General features: G+C 37.7%; 2 protein-coding genes across 2 annotated transcripts; both read right to left on the bottom strand.

The window, feature by feature from the left end:
* Positions 1-537: 537 nt before the first annotated feature.
* Positions 538-1,748, bottom strand: gnrh3 (gonadotropin-releasing hormone 3). Its single transcript, XM_053332846.1, has 4 exons — positions 1,733-1,748; positions 1,408-1,550; positions 1,087-1,167; positions 538-766 (listed from the first exon to the last, which is right to left on the bottom strand). The coding sequence occupies exons 2-4, from the start codon at positions 1,543-1,545 to the stop codon at positions 713-715; spliced, it is 273 nt and encodes a 90-aa protein (XP_053188821.1). The 5' UTR covers positions 1,546-1,550; positions 1,733-1,748; the 3' UTR covers positions 538-712.
* A 1,931-nt stretch (positions 1,749-3,679) lies between these two features.
* On the bottom strand, positions 3,680-14,138 carry LOC128372480 (receptor-type tyrosine-protein phosphatase epsilon-like). Its single transcript, XM_053332573.1, has 19 exons — positions 14,072-14,138; positions 12,330-12,426; positions 11,775-11,848; positions 11,201-11,337; positions 10,953-11,043; positions 10,702-10,778; positions 10,586-10,622; positions 10,399-10,496; positions 9,678-9,797; positions 8,499-8,662; positions 7,497-7,632; positions 7,144-7,293; positions 6,602-6,695; positions 6,154-6,230; positions 5,880-6,014; positions 5,545-5,670; positions 5,217-5,368; positions 4,063-4,198; positions 3,680-3,934 (listed from the first exon to the last, which is right to left on the bottom strand). The coding sequence occupies exons 1-19, from the start codon at positions 14,136-14,138 to the stop codon at positions 3,860-3,862; spliced, it is 2,043 nt and encodes a 680-aa protein (XP_053188548.1). The 3' UTR covers positions 3,680-3,859.
* Between the last annotated feature and the right edge of the window lie 3,149 nt (positions 14,139-17,287).

Raw genomic sequence — 17,287 nt, 5'->3', positions numbered from 1 at the left:
CCAATTTTTGTAATGAACACACCAATTTCCTGTACAGAGAGGGGAGGAAAAAAAAGTTTTACACTTTGTCTATTTTGGATGACTACAGTTATGCAAAATTAGCGGAAAGCTGTTGTGGACATCACAAGCAGGAAAAACATTTACTGTAGATGAATGTCTTTCATTTTGAGGCTAATCAACAGTCAGGTACGAGCACAAAAAATCAGCTGGTGTAATTTTCCACATCACATATGCACATGACCGCTGTGGCAGAAAATGGAATTAACCAAAACTGTAACAAATTCAATTAAGTCATTGATTTCTAATAAATTGGCTTAATCACCAGCTGTTGTCATGCTAAGATTGTTGTGTCACAAGTTTGTCATGCTTGTCGGTCGTGGCTGCTTTACAAAGGCAATTTAATCTATTTAAAGGCTTTCAAAACTGTATTTTACATTTAAATAGCTTCATTTCACTTCTAATGACTACATTAGATTACAAAGCGAGATCCCATTTTGTGAAAATAAGATGGAATAAAACATAAATTGATCTGGATTCAAAAACTTTATTCAAATTTTACATGAATTTAAATGTTACACACATACATATAATTGACATCTGTGCAATAAATGTGACAATTTATAGAGATTAGCATCCTGCACTCAGATATTCATCATTGTTGTTGATGGTAATGCAAATACAGTGTATTTCTCTTCTTTTTTTTGGCAGCTCTTCATTTATGAGGGAACCTTTTCTTTCGGTCGAAATGACTGGAATCATCATTAATCTGAAGAGATTGAGATGAGGTCTCAGTTAAAAGTGTGATCTGCTGCTTTAATATTTATTCTAACCAACATCATTTATATATATGATTCTAAAGTCTTCAAGTCTGAGCAAAATAGCAATACATCTGCCAGCATTCAAAAAGATTCAATTAAGAATGCACATAGTCAATCATGCAAAAGAGAAATATAAAAACAGTCATTGAGCAGTTTGTATATTGTCACTGCTGCTTTAGAACACAGTGGCACACAGTGGTATAGTGTACATTAATAATGTACAATTGAAGAAGACATAAGTAATAAATTATGTATAATAAGCACTTACAACATTGTATGGTCTAAGTCCCTCTTGGGTTTGGGCACTCGCCTCTTCAGGAAGAGACACCACACCTCCTGTGCCCATCATCTAAGTACAGTAAAATAGATATTTTAGAAGATGAAACTATGGCTGATATGAAATCCGAACCTAACATGATTTTTACAGCACTGTAAAAAAAAGAAGCACCTGGAGTCATGCTTAACTCAACGATTTTATGAAAGTATTTTTGTTAAATGTTGCTTTAAATTTCACAAAGACAGCACATTTCCTGAAACTGTAGACTTGTCCATAAAAGAAAGAAAAAAAAAGTTTAAACAAATCACTCACGCGGATGGTTGCCTCCAGCTCTCCCACACTTCTCTTTCCACCTGGTAGCCATCCATAGGACCAGTGCTGGGACAGGGTGACCTGAACCACCAACGCCAACAACAACACCTGCACCGTCACTCTGCTGCTTGCTTCCATTAGAGCTGCAGAGGAAGCCAAATTTGTAATAAAAACAATAATGTCACCTCTCACAGCTCCACAGCTCATAGACAGGGGTTATAAAGCATCAAGCAACAATAGAAAAAAACATTTTAAACAGTAATTAATATGGAGAATAATTCTAACTTAATGAGCACTGAACAAACTTCATTGTGGACTGACTCACCTCTGTATTTGCCTTGTTAGCATGTGGTGCATTAGCCAGAGGGGCAATTTATAGGTGTTGTAGAAGGCTGCTGTCAGGATTATAATCCCCTCTCTGCAGGTGTGACACATTTACTGACTAATGGGACACAAAAATACTACTAATGGAGTTGTTAAGTGCCCAAACAGCATGAAATATATATTAAATGCATATTTGTGTTGGTGTTGAATGCATTTTCAAAGAGGTACACAAAAAGACAGTATTAAGATGAAATATGAAATTTCACTCCATCTATAATTTATTTGAATCAGCTTTCAGCAAACAAATAATTCAAATCCATACAGATTCAAAAGGCAGAAACATCATGGAAACAAGATGCTTGTGCATTTATGTTACATCAACTGCAAGGTCTCACTGTCATTATCCCTATTTCTTATTCGTTCAGCATGGAACTTGGAAATACGTATCACAGATTGTAAATTAAAATGAAGTCAAACAATGCGGCAAACCTCAGTGATGATTAATGACTACAACATTAATTTATGTACACTAAATAAACAAATTAGTGAGTCATGTATAAACCCTTCTCACGGCTTGATAAGAATGCAAGTACAAACACAGTAGAAAGTTCTTTGCCCAAACTTAAGACCTCAAAGCATACTGTTTCCCAAAAAGTAAGCAAAAGCCTTGCAAAAATATATATGCTTTTCATTTTGCAGAAATGTCAGGGCTTCTTTGTTTAAATATGAAACTAAGACTAACTATCATAGTCAAAATATGTCAAAATGCCTGTGCATGCATATTGCATATTTTGGCTGAACACTGGTTCTTGAAATCAATGCTGCTCAGTGTCCCAGACATATTTCACCTCAGTTTGTAGGTATGAACAAGGTTCAACTGCATTAATAATCAACTATTTAATTCAAATTCACATCTCTACAGTTTTTTCTTCATGGATTCTTACTTAGATGCAACAACTAATAGTATGCTACATTTGTTATCCTTATAATATTCTGAAAAGCATTTTTACAAATAATGAACATGTGATCAATGCATGAGACCACCATTAAAAACAATACGCTTTTAAAAATGTATCTATTATATCTGAGTTAAACATAAACATCTGGCTTATCGCTATTAAAACTGTGTCACTTGGTGACAAGTATTTCTTGATTAGAACTGTCATTCTAATCAATATGGCACTGCTTTAAGCAAACATGCATGTGTAAAGTCAACTTGTCAATGTGTATCAAAAACTTTTTCTCTTTAAAGCAGGATGCAATGCTTGGCTGCAAAAAACCTGTACGATGACATGTTTGGATTAAAGTGATAACACATTATTTTCTGCCGCTTTCAATGTGGGCTAATTGCGTTTTGCAGTGTCAGGCACCAATCTACCATGTAATATTGCCACAGGCAAAAAAGAAAGTTAGTGAAGTTGAATAAAATTACAACTGGCACCAGCTGTTAAGTTATTCATAGACAGAAGTGAGGTAATTTGCAGCGTCTAACGGAATGAAATGTATCTCAAATTTTATGTTTTTGTTTGAGCTACAAGTAGATCATAAATACTTTTTACACATGTCAGACAGGATATTGTTTTAGCAGAAGCATTAATCATTTCATCCTGCTTATCAAACACACTTTATTCTCTTCACTGCAATCAAGCATATTGAGTGGGCAGCATAAAATACAATTCTAAAGTAAACCAAAGGCATTGTGGTCAATAACAAAATAAAGCAGAAATAGAAGAGAATGCATGTACTCAACAACACATTAGTGATGCATTTAGGTAGGTAGTGAGCAACATATACTACAGTGTATATACATTATATATCAATAAAGATGGAATACAGTTATTGAAATGTCCTCTTTTGCCGCATTTATGCAACATAAAACATTTTCAGGAACCCAACCAACCCATTAAGTAAACTATTATAATTTCTATATTCTATATTGGACTATTTGAAAGTGGCAGACTCTCCTGGAGCACAGATGTTTTCACTCATATTGAAGTATGTTACAACATTTCTTTTAGATCTGTAATCAAGTGCAAAATGTAAAAAGAGTTGCTTTAGAAAACAACATTCAGAAAAAAATTGCATAAGTTAATTTGACAGAGGTACACAGAACAGTATCTGACAGGTATTATTTAAAATTGGCGTAGTCGGAGAAAATGTCAACAAAATCCTGAACCACTTTGTAGCAGAAGTCGTATTGCTCCTGGAAGGAAAAGCAAAGGAAAAGTGTTAACATGCATGTATGTGTGGAAACGGTTCCAAACAACACAAACTTGAATAAGCTGACAGATTCTGCACAGCAGGTTTGATATTATCTTGTTTTCCACCTACCACAGTCTGAACCATGTGTGGTCTCTGCATGCGTAAACTCTTGACTGTCTGAAAAACGTCCAGGAGGCCTTCAGCTTTCACCCTCTCCAGAATGTTACTGAGGGCAATGAAGGTGCCAGTCCGACCTGCACCGGCACTGAAACATGAAGGACAAAACTGTCAACAACCACATCACATAATGCACACACTGGAAGGCCTTCAAAAATAGTGAAATTTGTTGCAGGACTGCAGCTGTGGAAGAACATAAAGAACAGTATAAATGTAGCTCAAAAGTAGAACAAGGAAGTTTAAACAGTTTCTTAATTTATTTAACAATGCTGCAAAGAAATTCTTGTAATCTTAGCAGCACATCCTTTTTCCATTTAAATGAAAAAGTTTGTGAGTGAAAAGGTGACCTTTGTATAATAGTGCTAATAATCATCCTCACTTAAAGAGAGGCTAATCCAAACGCTAACACTAATCAGTTTGGAAGCTCAGTGTTTGACTGAGTCAATGTTTACAATGATGGTGGGATGGAGGGAAAGACGCAGAGACGGGGAGCAAGAGTGATTCGGAAGAGAAGCGTAGAGAGACGTTGGGGATTGCAACGGGTTAGCCCCATTCCCGAGGGGTGGAGAAAAAGCTTTAAAAAGCCCCTCTTAGACAAGTGGTGATGAAGGAATAGAAGAGAGTGATGACACCATTTCCTGTCGTTAGCTCATCTTATCAGATTAATCATAGTGGGAGTCAGAGGAGATTTCACTTTGAGAGGTTTTAATTGACTGTGAATCAGTGGATTGGATCAATCCCAGAGGGGCATGCTGCTTTAGAATCACTTCACCTGAAGCTAGGTTCTGATCAAAGCTTTCACAGCTAAGTCTTTATAAGGGATCACATAAGTGGTTTAGGCATAGAACACCAGGTCTACTGAGGCAAAATGTAGAATTTATTGTAACAGACATTTGTAGTAAATCAGAGTCTGTAAAATTGAAATTCCTTCCAATATCACTCTAAGAGATTCCAGTGATTGGGTAATAGAGGTATAGTGAAAGTGAGAAGCGTTGTACTGAAAAACATTAGTGGACTAAAGCAAGTTCAGGGTAAGATATACTGCATATAATTTTTATCTGAGGATGCACATCATGCTGCAGAATTGTCTAACTGACATTTCTCACCTGCAGTGCACAATTATAGGACGGTTTCCAGACTGCTGCTGTTGCCGCTGCACAGAGGCAATAATGTCAATCATCCCTCTTCCCTCAGCTGGTATTCCGATCTCAGGCCATCCGTGGAAGTGGAAGTGTCGTACATGTTGTGACTGCTTTTCCTGGAGAGAAGGAGAGTTAACTATTTTCATGCAGCTGAAAATGGTAGATATGATAATAATATTTTATGCACTTTAAAATGCTTAATTTATGGAGGCAGCACAAACAATTATTATCATTTAAAATATTTATTTAACTTCATTAAAATACAATATGTTGTATGTAAAACATTACGCACTGGTCTGTAGGTGAGCACCATGTCTTTGAGAGTGAAGGTTTCACACTGCGTATCTCCAGTCAGCTCCACAGTATAATCTCCAAATGTTACACTGCCCTCTGATGGCCAATACTGGAAACACTTTTCCTGGTGGGAAAGGTCAGATGGAAATACAATTAAGCTACATTTGACTGATTTGTATCCTATTTTTGTTCTTATGCTTCCAGTGTGTACCACAAAAGCAAATATCAAACAATTAGATACATACACAGACTATCAGGAAAAGATAAGACAGTGAAATAACAGAATAAAAAAGGCTGTTTACTGTTTTGTTCTTTAAGAGCACCACACTGTACCTGCTCCCTCTCCTTTAGTTCGGTGAGCATAACGATTGAATGACATCTCCACTCCCACACCATCCTCCAGAAGTCCTCCACTGTGTGAGACAGGGGGCCCTGGGTTGCGATAAAATAGTCCTTCTGCCTGTAGCCCTGGAGGGCAGATGATCCAGTAAACAAGACTTTGAGAGTGCAGCAAACATAATATTTTGCATTGTTTGTAAAGGAAACAATGAGCTTTATATATACTTCTATGGGAAATCTATACAAGAGGTCGTGAGGGAGTGCTTACATCAATAAAGGAGGCATTGATGTAGTCGGTGAACTCCTGTCCTCTTTTCACTGAGAGTATTACTCGGTTGAAATCATCTGCAAAAAGGAAAAAAAGGAAAAATGAAACTTTCCACAAGTGATTCCTAATAAAATAAAAGTTTGAAAAGGCTGGTGGAAAAAAAACAGCTAAGTAAAACTTTAGCTGTGTTATTAGGGCCAAACACACCAGAGCCAGTAGTGGTTTGCGCTGTAAAAAGTTGTATCCTGGCAGGCTTTTTTCCCCCACTGTTCTCTTGACTTTAAGTCAAAACATAAGCTTTATTTAAATGTAACTATTCACACAGACATGATCTGATTAGCCTGATATCTGTGTACAGCATCTATAAAATCACCATTCCTCTGATACTTTGATGTTACGTGGATGTGATGTATTATGAAACTGTTCGGAGTCTCAGAGTATTCCTTACACGGAATGATCTGAAGCACGCGGTTCTTCTTCATATTGGCAGGAAGGTTTCCAGTTCTCATGTTCTCCTTCATTATGCGCACGTTGGTCAGCTTCTGAGGAGAGAAAACATGGGCAGATGGACACAACCAAAAACTTTGTTTACATGTGTACAGCACTGTGCAACACTAATAAACATGGTGATTTTTAAAGGTAGCAATGTTGACTATATTTTTGAATACTAAAACCGCAGTAGCTGGACATTAACAGTTGAGGAGAAGAAGATAAGAAGAAAAAGAGGCAATGGGGATTCATTTCACCCAGCATGTGGGGACTCTGCAGTGAAAATGAGAAATTTTCAACAAGCTACAGTAAATTCTATGTGGCAGATGGTGGTGCCTTATAAAGTTTTACTTGATTCAAAGCATTGTTATTTATACTACTACTGCCAAGAGCAGCACCCTGGGCAAGTTTTCCATGAAAATATAACCATGCATGGCGCAGGTTGATGGGGACAACTCATTACTGACTGAGATGTTTAAGAGTGAGCATCTTTCTTCGTACCCTGAACTCCTCCTCCAGGCCCAGCCTGTCGTGTGGAGCCCTGGTGTTGTGAAGCCTCTGCAGATGGCCCTCCAGAGAGCACACATCTAGCTCTGTGTCTCCATATAGATAGTACTCCAACAAAGCCTGGTAGATGAAGGAGTACTGCATCTGAGGAGGGAGACAGACGAGAGGAAGGAGAAGAGGAAGAGGTAGGAGTAGTTGCTTTAGTTTGCCAAAACTACTTCCTACTATTTTAAAATCATACACAGTTGTTGCTGTTTTCTATGTCCTCACTTGTTTACTCCTCAACTAGAGCACTGAGTTGAGCTGTCAGTCCAAGATACAACAGGTCGGAGAGGGTCAACACTTACATCTGTCTGGATGAGTTGACAGCGCTGTTCTCGTATTCTGCTCACAAAGCCGAAGACATCCACCCTCTGTTCCATGTGCATCATGTCGATCATGCTGTCAATGACAATGAACGTCCCAGTCCTCCCCACCCCGGCACTACGGAGACACAACAAGAAGAAGGCACAAGGTCTTAACAACACAGTGTAGCCACAAAACGAAAATGTGTCAAATGCGATCTCTATTTGACATTGAATGTGTGGTAAAAAGAGCATCTGTAGCAAAAGCGGGACACCATGTAAGAGTAATACAGATGTATTGCAAAAAAAACAGACTTGATATAAAGATATAAATATATTTTTGCATTCCTGTTAGGCATCTCCTTTATTCTTAACAAAGACGTCAATTGACAACCATGAGCATGTGTAAAAATGCTTCACCTCTGAAGCCCAAAAACACTCCTAATAGATTTACAAGGGTCATTTCAGCAGACGGCACCTCTGGGAGCACAGAGCTGGGATTCCACAGTGGGGCGTTGAAGCCTCTTCAATGGGCCCCATTCAAGAACAACAGTCCCTCTCCCTGAGCACCTGTTGCAGCAGTTGCTACAATTGACTGCAGATTTCTTTGGTGAGGCTTTGCACTGATTGGCCAGACAAACATATGCACATACCAGTCAAGCCATTACAGAATAACTACAGAATGTTTAAAATATACATACATATATGGCTTCACTTTACACTTTATACATTTTAGCTACAATTAAGTTCACCTTTAACCTTTTTAAAAATAACATTACCACATTTTTAGGGTGTTCACCTTTGACCTCTTATTCCATTAAAACCAGGAAATGTTTGTCATACCATTTAGGTTTTGCTATTGCAAAACAGGAAATTCCAAATTTTAAAAGTGATTTCACCTTTTTGCAGAACAGCACCATCTATAGCAATCCTGAAATCAATTGTATTCTATTTATATGACTGTAGGTGTACCGCCTTTTTTGGGCTTCTTTTATAGTACATTACCTGCAGTGGACAACAATGGGTCCAGCATAAGATGGATTGACAGCCTTGACCTTCTTGAGGAATTTCAGCATGCCGATGGGCGAGAAAGGCACCCCAAAGTCTGGCCAGCTGGTAAAGTGGAGCTGGGTGACCAGGCGGGGAGCTCGGGGACCATCACTGCCCTGCTGTGAAACACAGACACACTATAATATAATATAATATTCACAGTGCAAACTGGAAACTGCAGGAAAGGTAACCTCACATTAACTGAAAGATGTATTTTTTGTCATGTTGCAATTTGTGAAAGCACAAGTTGCAAGTGTGCTGGTTTGCCTTTGCTTTACTCTCATATCTCATGAATGCTCTCTCAAGAGAATGTAATTTCATTCTCTTGAACACTTGGTTGCTCTGTGTTCAGAGGGCTGAATGTAAAAGCAACCAGTCTGTCAAGCTTGTACTGCAGCGCTACAGCACAGTCACACTTTTCACAGAGTCAGAAAGGATATCTGCACTTCTCTGGCTTCAAATGGAGAGGGAACAAAGTGAATTTTGCAGTCTGAGGGCTTTGCAGTACACTGAGATGGCGCCCAACTTGGCAGTCAAAAACAGAGGAAACACAGATACTGCATTTGTATGAACCTCTAAAGATGAGATGATGTGAACACACTGCATAGTGGTACAGTGTGTATATTAAATATTCTTGTACGTATATTGAGTTTTTTTATTTTTATCTTTCATGCTGGTGTGTTTCAGTAGTGTTTTTCATTTATTATATTTTGTGTCCTATTACAGTTTACTAAAATGTTCCAATTTCCCCATGGGAAACATTACTTTTTTATACCAGCTCCATGCAGCCTTGTTTGATGTTTAATTTTTAATAAGAATACTGCTGTTATGATTATGTATTTTTATAACAATTAAGAACTGTATTAAAATATTATGATACTGAACATTTATATGTCTAATTAGACAGCATTCATCTTAAATAATTTTTCAGAATGATGTCCACTTGTTACCACAGTATAATTACATTTTCTATGCTGTGCCAGCTGTTTGTTTAAAACTGCACATGCTCTAAAATTTAATTAAACCTTTAGATTACACCCTGTTAATATTTGTGCTGACAATGTGCTTAAAACAAATGCATCCCTTATGAATATAATTAATTTTCTGATATGTAGATCTACATATTTTACTTACATATTGAACACAGAATTTTCGAATTGTGTAGTCCACCAGCACGGTAAAGTCCTCCATTGCCACTCTGACATTCCCGTACATCCAGCAGCCTTTTTCTGGCCAATACTGATAACATTTATCCTGATAAGATAGTCACAACAATTACAAAGTTATTCTTCTTGAGCCTTTAAATAACACACAGAAACAGCTTATTATCATTGCAACGTTCATAAAAAATGCAGTGCTTATTATGCATATCGATATGTGTATGTGTTTAAATGTGTAATAGACGGTGTGTATTTCACATTCCAATTCAAAGGCAATCACAAGGACTTTCTGCATTTCTCTGTCAGTCAATAAGATCTTCACAGTGACGTTTCAACTCATTAACTAGATTCTCAGACTAATTATCATGAAGCCTCTCAGGATCTTATCAACAATTATTCCGTCATTGATCCCCAATGCCTCTATTCTGCCATATCTAACTTGCTGTTGAGCTCTCAATTGATCATCCCTTTGAGGCTAAATTTTATGTGATGCTAAGTAATCTGCTGGGTGACACTTTGTATAGATTCTCATTTGGGAGAAGGGTCAAATAAATTATGCCGATGACTTTGGGTCATGAGAATACAAAAGGATTTCACTAATGGTGCAGCAGAGCTATATAGATAGTATAGCTACATTCTATAACACACCCTACTTGGTAGCATGCACAGAATACAGCACAGAGGGAGAGACAAACCTCTTTCCTCTCTTTCAGATTTGTCAGCATTACTATAGTTGCTGTTTTCTGTTCCCAAATCATCCGCCAGAAGTCGGCCACTGTCTCAAGCTTTGGACCTGAAGCAGAGACAGGAATATTATTAAAAATACTAAAAATAAACTAAAAAACAGACTATTTGAAACAAAATACTGAACTCTGCACTTACCTTGAGCTGCAATGAATTTGTTCTTCTCTTTATAACCCTGTGCAGAAGAATATAGTATTAATCAAAAGCCGTACTGCATCATCCGCATTAAAAGCTGAGTTGTAATCAAGACTCACATCAATGTAAGATGCATTTATGTAGTCTGAATACAGATGTCCATCGTGATTATTCAACACCACTCTTGAATGATCATCTGTGAAAGAGAGAGGTAAAACACCAACATTTTCATTACAAATGAACAAATTAAGTCAGTTCTAATTTTCATTTCGGCCTGCACAACTATACCTGTAGATTTAGAGATCAATAAAACTTGAAGTCTAAAGGTTACATGAATATTGTGGGTGGCATAATATAGATCCTCACTCACATGGTAAAATGTTTGGGTATCTGTTTTTCTCTCTGTTGTGCTCTCTGCTCGCCTCCTCAAAGGACCCGTGGTGGTAGTAACATGGCAGCGACTGTAAAGAGAGAACCCCAGTCCTCATGAGATGAAAATAAAGCCATTCGTACACAGTCTGCTGTCATAACATTTTATTACAATTTGTGTTTGTTCTATACTTGCGAGACAAAAATCTTCACTCCTGCATAGTCCACACCAAATAAACTCGTGCTTACATTGAACTCTTCTCTGAAGAGCTTGCCATCGTCGGCAGAACGTATCCGGTACTCCTCCTCTAGTGAATCCATAGGGATGGGGAAGTACCTCTTGGATGGCGAGGGAGATCTGGGGAGGAGGACCACTGTCTGCTCTCCTGTGTGTAAAAGAATATATGGCAGTCAGAATTCTAACGATTCCCAATAGAGAACATTACAAGCTCTCATAGCACCTGCAAAAACAAGCCTGATGGCCATTAAGATTTCCTACTTCTGTGGGTACATGACAGAAATGATTTCTTGAGTCATAAACATGGTACTGCTGGTCCTGCACCAAACTGTCTTAACTCAGAATTTGGCCTTTCCGTTTATTTATATATATTTTTACTTGAAGTGAAAGTTTATATGGCTCCCTACGTGCTGGGAAAGCTAAGAGCCTTCCATAAGCTTTCCAGCTACCTAAGACTCCAGATCGTGAAATTTTCCTAGTCCATAAAGCATTTAGATCTACAAATCAAATAAAGAAATAAAAAAGCAAACAGCTACATTACATTTTCATGCACTGGTAATTATATTGAGTGCAACACAACAGTACCTTGTTCCTCCAAAAAGCCATTTGGAATCTTTTTATCCACCGAGGTAACAAGAGCTTTCCTGTGGTTTTTGAACCTATAGCAAAGACAGGGAGAGAAAAAAAGATAGTAAAAACCATCAGAGAAGGTAAAGGGTAGATATCTGTTTTGAAAAAGCTAAAATGAGCTGACCCAAATCTCTACTACAGAGCTGTTAAGCACATAAGGTAGGCAAACACCAAATATCAAAAGCAATATCAACCATCTGAGAGAGGACAAGCTGTTCCTCGGCATGTCAGTGTCAGGAAGCAGTAGCTGGCTGATCAGTGAATGAGTTTCTGTGGCCTGACCCGACCTAGCTGTTTTTGTTTGCTGTCCTTACTTGAGGTGCAGCTGTTTACCCATAAGCCAATGCTCACTGCCTCTTTCCAAACCTCCCCCACCCCTATGCCCTGACCTCACAAACTCTCTCTCTCACAAACATGCTAAAAGCAAGGGAGAGAAAAGAAAAATAAGAGAGATGCATTCAAATGCAGGCGAATATTTGAGAATGTATGTGAGAGTGCAGCTTCATTTACCTCAGACAGTAGATTGTCAGCAGGACAATAATGATGAGAAGCAGGGATATGACCAGTGTTGAGGGCAGCACATGAGCACCCTGATGGGTGGGGTTTTCTGGGTAAAAGACACAGTGAATCATATTAGTTTTTTTCCATATCACATCCAAACAAACTCTTGACATTTGAAGGAATAGTTTGACATTTTGGGAAATGTGCTCACTTGAAAAGATCAATACCACTCTCAAATTTATCTGCTAAATTTAAGCTGTCCATCAGATGTCAGTTAGCTAAGCTTAGCTCCTAAATGTGTTATGTTTTTGTCTGCTGATTTCTGAAAGCAGGACATGAAGCTGTAAAGTGTGGAATTCTAGTCTATATTATTTGGGAATATTTTTGTGAATAAAACTGGCCCTTGTAAGCCCTCTGAATACGAACATGTTCTTGCATGAGGCCTATTGTGGTTTTCAGGTTTCCACTGAAGTATGGAAAAGTATATCATTTTTTTAATAGTAATTTGACCTGTATGTCACAACCTGCAAAACAGTGCCTTGTACAAAATCTGGACATCAGTGACCAAAATAGTCTAAAAGAAGATGTGGCAATATCTTTGAGTTGCATATATACATAGCATCACAAACAACTAAATATTAAGCTTCTCTGAACATTTATAGGTCATGCTGTGAAGTTGCAGTAAAGTGAAGTTATCAAAAAAGTAAACAGACCATCTATATTGCGTAAGAAAATCAAACCTGTATGGCTGCATTCATTTCCATGGACACAATGAATTAACAAGGCTGCAAAGACTTGATTTAACTTTTTTCAATTCATTTTCGGTTCTTATTCATAAAAGAGACTAAAAAATATGAAAGCAATATGAATAAACAATATTATAATATTGTTTATTCAATATGTTGAGGGAAAATAATATAAGTATTATTTCATTTTCTTTCTCTTTGGGCAGAGAGGTTTTATAGTGGAACATCGTCCAACAGTGAGTGGACTGAATGGCCACAATGTATAAAAGCAGGTATTCAGGGGTTGGCTTGATAATCCCACATATAAAGCCTGGTTTGCTAAGAATTCCAAATGGGAAAAGAAAGCTAGATGAAAACTTTGTGTAGAACCGTCTGACATCTCCAGTGTGGGGGAGGTAGCAAATATAAGTCATATGCAAGGCCAAAAGTAGTGTCATCTTGTCACTGCACCCAGAGTCACAAAGTTTTTGGCCGAATGTGAGACCAAGCTCGACCACAACAAGTAATGAAACCTTCAACATTTTCTTTACGTAATAATATAAAATTTGTACTCAGATATCAAATATGGTCTTAAAAATGTACCAAGAAGTCTGGAAAAGTATGGCATTTTGAAATGGAAAATGTGTGGGGACCATCGGTTTTACATGAGGATATGTGACACACTACTTATTCCTTTAAGTCATCAGGAAATCATTGCTCCCTGCCAAGAAACAGTCCAAGATATAACATGTTTAATAGTAAGCTATGATGCTGCTGGTAGGAAGGTTATTTTAGCTTTGGACACAGCCAGGATAGATGTTTCCCAATGTTTCCACTAAACTAACCATCTCCTGGCTGTAGCTTCAAATTTAGTGTATAGATATCAGGCCTGTATCAATTTTCCCATCTAACTCTCAGCGAAAAAGCAAATTAGTAAAAGTGTATTTCCTGATATGTCAAACTATTCCTTTAACAGCTGATCCTTGCATTGCACAGTAATTACTCTTAAGTGATTGTAACAATTACCTGCAGTGTGGTTATCATGAGATGAATTATTCACGGCTATAGAGATCCCGATCAGAAACAACACCATTGTCACTGTGGATGATAAAACAGAGTAGTCACTCAAACAGAAAAACCAAAAACAGTCAAAGGCCCTGTAATTTCTCACAGCTTCCACTAGAAGGCGCCAAACCAATATGAAATGCTAGTGCTAGTGACGCAGAAATGCTTTGATAAGGTTTGGGAGTGATGTCTGCAGTGGAAACCCTTATGGGAAATCTGCTCGTTGCCTTGTCCTGTCAGGCTGACTTGAAAGAGCAGCAGTATCTCAAATAACATAATATTCAGACATCAAACCAAAAAGGGGGGCATTAACCCATAAGTGACAGTAACCATATCCCCAGTGGTCTCAGGATTTGACACAGTAGTTGAGATCAATGCAGTGTTTGTCTGAAGCCATCTCATTCTGCAGTGTTGTCTTTGATGTACAGCACTGTGCAGCCTCACAAAACATTCTGCATGGTGAAAAGAAGACATCCTGTTCTTCAATAGTACATATACTATGTCCAATAGGTATAAAAAGGTTTTTTTAAGGAATAGTGATTTGATAAACAGGCTTTTAGAAACAGCATTGTGGTGTTCAAATCTGCATATGTATATAGGTTATGCTGTTGGCTTTACGTAAAAGAGCAGATGGTGTTGTTTTCCTTTTACTGAAGCTTCTCCCTTTTTCTCCCTCCATCGCACTGTCTCTTTCTTTCTCCTCGTCTACAGTGAACCATAATTTATTTCTAAGCCACATACTCACTCTTCCCTTTCACTTTATTGCTGGAAGCAATTAGTGATTTATTTGTGGCAGTGTGTCTTTCCAAAAGGAAAAAGATACGCTGAGATCCTTGCAACGACACCAGAAGTAAATCGATGCTGACACGTTATCTTTGTGTCTTATTATCTCCAAAATTGTAGGAGCCAATTTCTCTAAGATTTTCCCCAAGTTGTTCAAATGAGAGGGTGAGAAATCACAGGATAAATTGGGCAAACACTCTAGATCTGCCTAAATGGCTTTGATGGAATAAATGAGAGAAGGAAGATTTGAGTGTCCTAATTTATCCTCTGTTCTGAGTACCCTTCTTGTTATAGAGGCCAGAAGATTGGATGGAATAATTTATTGTGTCAATTTAGTTCTTCTAGAAATGGATCATCTAGGGGCCTAATTTGAGATGTTTGAGAGAATGTCTTGCACATAACCCTGGGGAGCTTTCATATAAATATATCTCACAGCACTTTTGTAGGAAACAGTGCTACATAATAATGCCTTAACAATGTGCTCACAACAAAAATTGATGCTCAAACTTACAAAGTATTACTGAACAACAAATTAATGGCTTTGAATTTTACATTACATTATACAGTCTCTCTGTGCAGTAATACATGGTACAACACCCAGGATGCTGCACACAAACAGTCATAATCATAGTGACACAAATATCATTAGTTACACAAATTTAATAAACCCAACGCTCATCAATATTACAGAATAATAATTATCTGCACATATAACACACACACACACACACACACACACACACACACACACACACACACACACACACACACTCACTATGTGTTCTCATTTTGCATGTATGCATGCTTGCACATACATCCCACAGCCAAAGGCTATGTGTTGCATATGTGCCACACTCTGTTGGAGGAGCGTATCTCTCCCCAGTGTTAACAGGCTGACACTGTCAGCACCTGTTCCCCACACCCCAATGGGCAAGTCATATTCACTCAAACAGACCGATCCTACAGCTCTATGCTGCAAGGCATGCTGTGCATTCGGGTCACTGCACAGGCCACGGCATATCTGTCTTCTTTTGGCAGCTATACAGACCAGTGTATGCAAGATATAGCCAGGAAATAGAAACATAGAATTACATGTAAACATATGTCAAAAGTCCATTTGAGTGACACCATTAAATGAAAGCAGCTAGACTGATCTAGAGCAAGTGATTTCCTGAAAGAGGAAATGTTTTAAAAAATAAAAATAAAAGTGAGTGCTATATGTTGGCATGTAATGCAGTAAGGGCCTCTGGCCAACAGAGGGAATTGATAACACAACTAAGAATCTGCCAAGCAGAAGAAGCAGACATGCATTGCTTGAAGAGGCAGGACATCATACTGTGCTGACTGGTTAAGCAGTAATTGGCACTGTAGTCACTGCATTTGTTTATTAAGTCCCTTAGTCAGTGCAATGTAGTTTTTAAAAAGTGATTTACTGCAAATGTGACATCTTTTTCACAACCAGGAAAACATAAGATTTTGTGTTGCTTTTGGTAATAAGTGATGGTTGCAGGTACTGAAAAGGCATTTAAGTATCATATATGAATATATTATATACATACAGTCTAAATCTTGAGTTCAGCCTTAGAAGGCTTAAAATAGTTGTAAACCAATTCACAGTGACACTAACAGGATATGACTTTCATTGCTGTATCTAAAATCAGTCACATATTTTGTTCTTAAACTAAATCTACGTTTATCTTCATGGAAATTATCATAACTCATTATGACACATTCTTCATCACTGCTCGTGCCACTTATTATACACTATTTATACATTTTAATTAGCATATAACATCAGCTGACTCTAATATAAAAGAGAATGTGCTTAAAAAACAGGTTTTAAACAAGGTAACGATGCTTCAGTGTAAGTGGTTGCCATTCATCCATGCCATATTGCATCATTCATTCCACAGCTCGGCTGTTCTGACTGCTTTTCTGCTCTTTCTGTCTGTTTAATGAACATCAATGTGATTACTTCATCTTCCACCACCTGCTTCACATAAATGTTTCAGAGAATTAAATTATACTGCATCACTAGAGCTGGGAATGCAGAAGAAATGCATCCCACACATTCATGATACAATGTTGATTCAGAATGCAGTCTGGTTAAACCTTGAGGGTGATGTTAATATTTTGTACAGTAAAATATATTATTCAACATTGATCAGTGTTGCTTTTGTGGTTGTGAAATGAGACGAGATGGAGGTCAGAACATGATGTCATAGAAACTTAAAACTATGCCTTAATTAAATATACTTTCAAACATCTATCAAACAGCTGTAATCATAACACCCTTAAAAGGATCGGTTCAACTTCACTTTAATATCTCCCTCACCTTGGCCCTCAAATGAAAACCTGAAAATGAAATTCAGAGAAAATTGACTTCAGACACTG

This window comes from Scomber japonicus, chromosome 14 (genome assembly GCF_027409825.1).
Source record: "Scomber japonicus isolate fScoJap1 chromosome 14, fScoJap1.pri, whole genome shotgun sequence".
NCBI lineage: Eukaryota > Metazoa > Chordata > Actinopteri > Scombriformes > Scombridae > Scomber > Scomber japonicus.
The sequence above is the reverse complement of the archived record's forward strand: the minus strand, read 5'-3'. Positions and strand labels throughout refer to the sequence as shown.

Coding starts and splice junctions, on each gene's coding strand:
- gnrh3 (XM_053332846.1), bottom strand. CDS start 1,545: ATGGAAGCAAGCAGCAGAGTGACGGTGCAGGTGTTGTTGTTGGCGTTG. Junction 1,168..1,407: donor AGCTGGAGGCAACCATCCGC/GTGAGTGATTTG, acceptor TACTGTACTTAG/ATGATGGGCACAGGAGGTGT. Junction 767..1,086: donor GACTTAGACCATACAATGTT/GTAAGTGCTTAT, acceptor CAATCTCTTCAG/ATTAATGATGATTCCAGTCA.
- LOC128372480 (XM_053332573.1), bottom strand. CDS start 14,138: ATGGTGTTGTTTCTGATCGGGATCTCTATAGCCGTGAATAATTCATCT. Junction 11,044..11,200: donor TCTTCAGAGAAGAGTTCAAT/GTAAGCACGAGT, acceptor CTCTCTTTACAG/TCGCTGCCATGTTACTACCA. Junction 3,935..4,062: donor CACACATGGTTCAGACTGTG/GTAGGTGGAAAA, acceptor TTTTCCTTCCAG/GAGCAATACGACTTCTGCTA.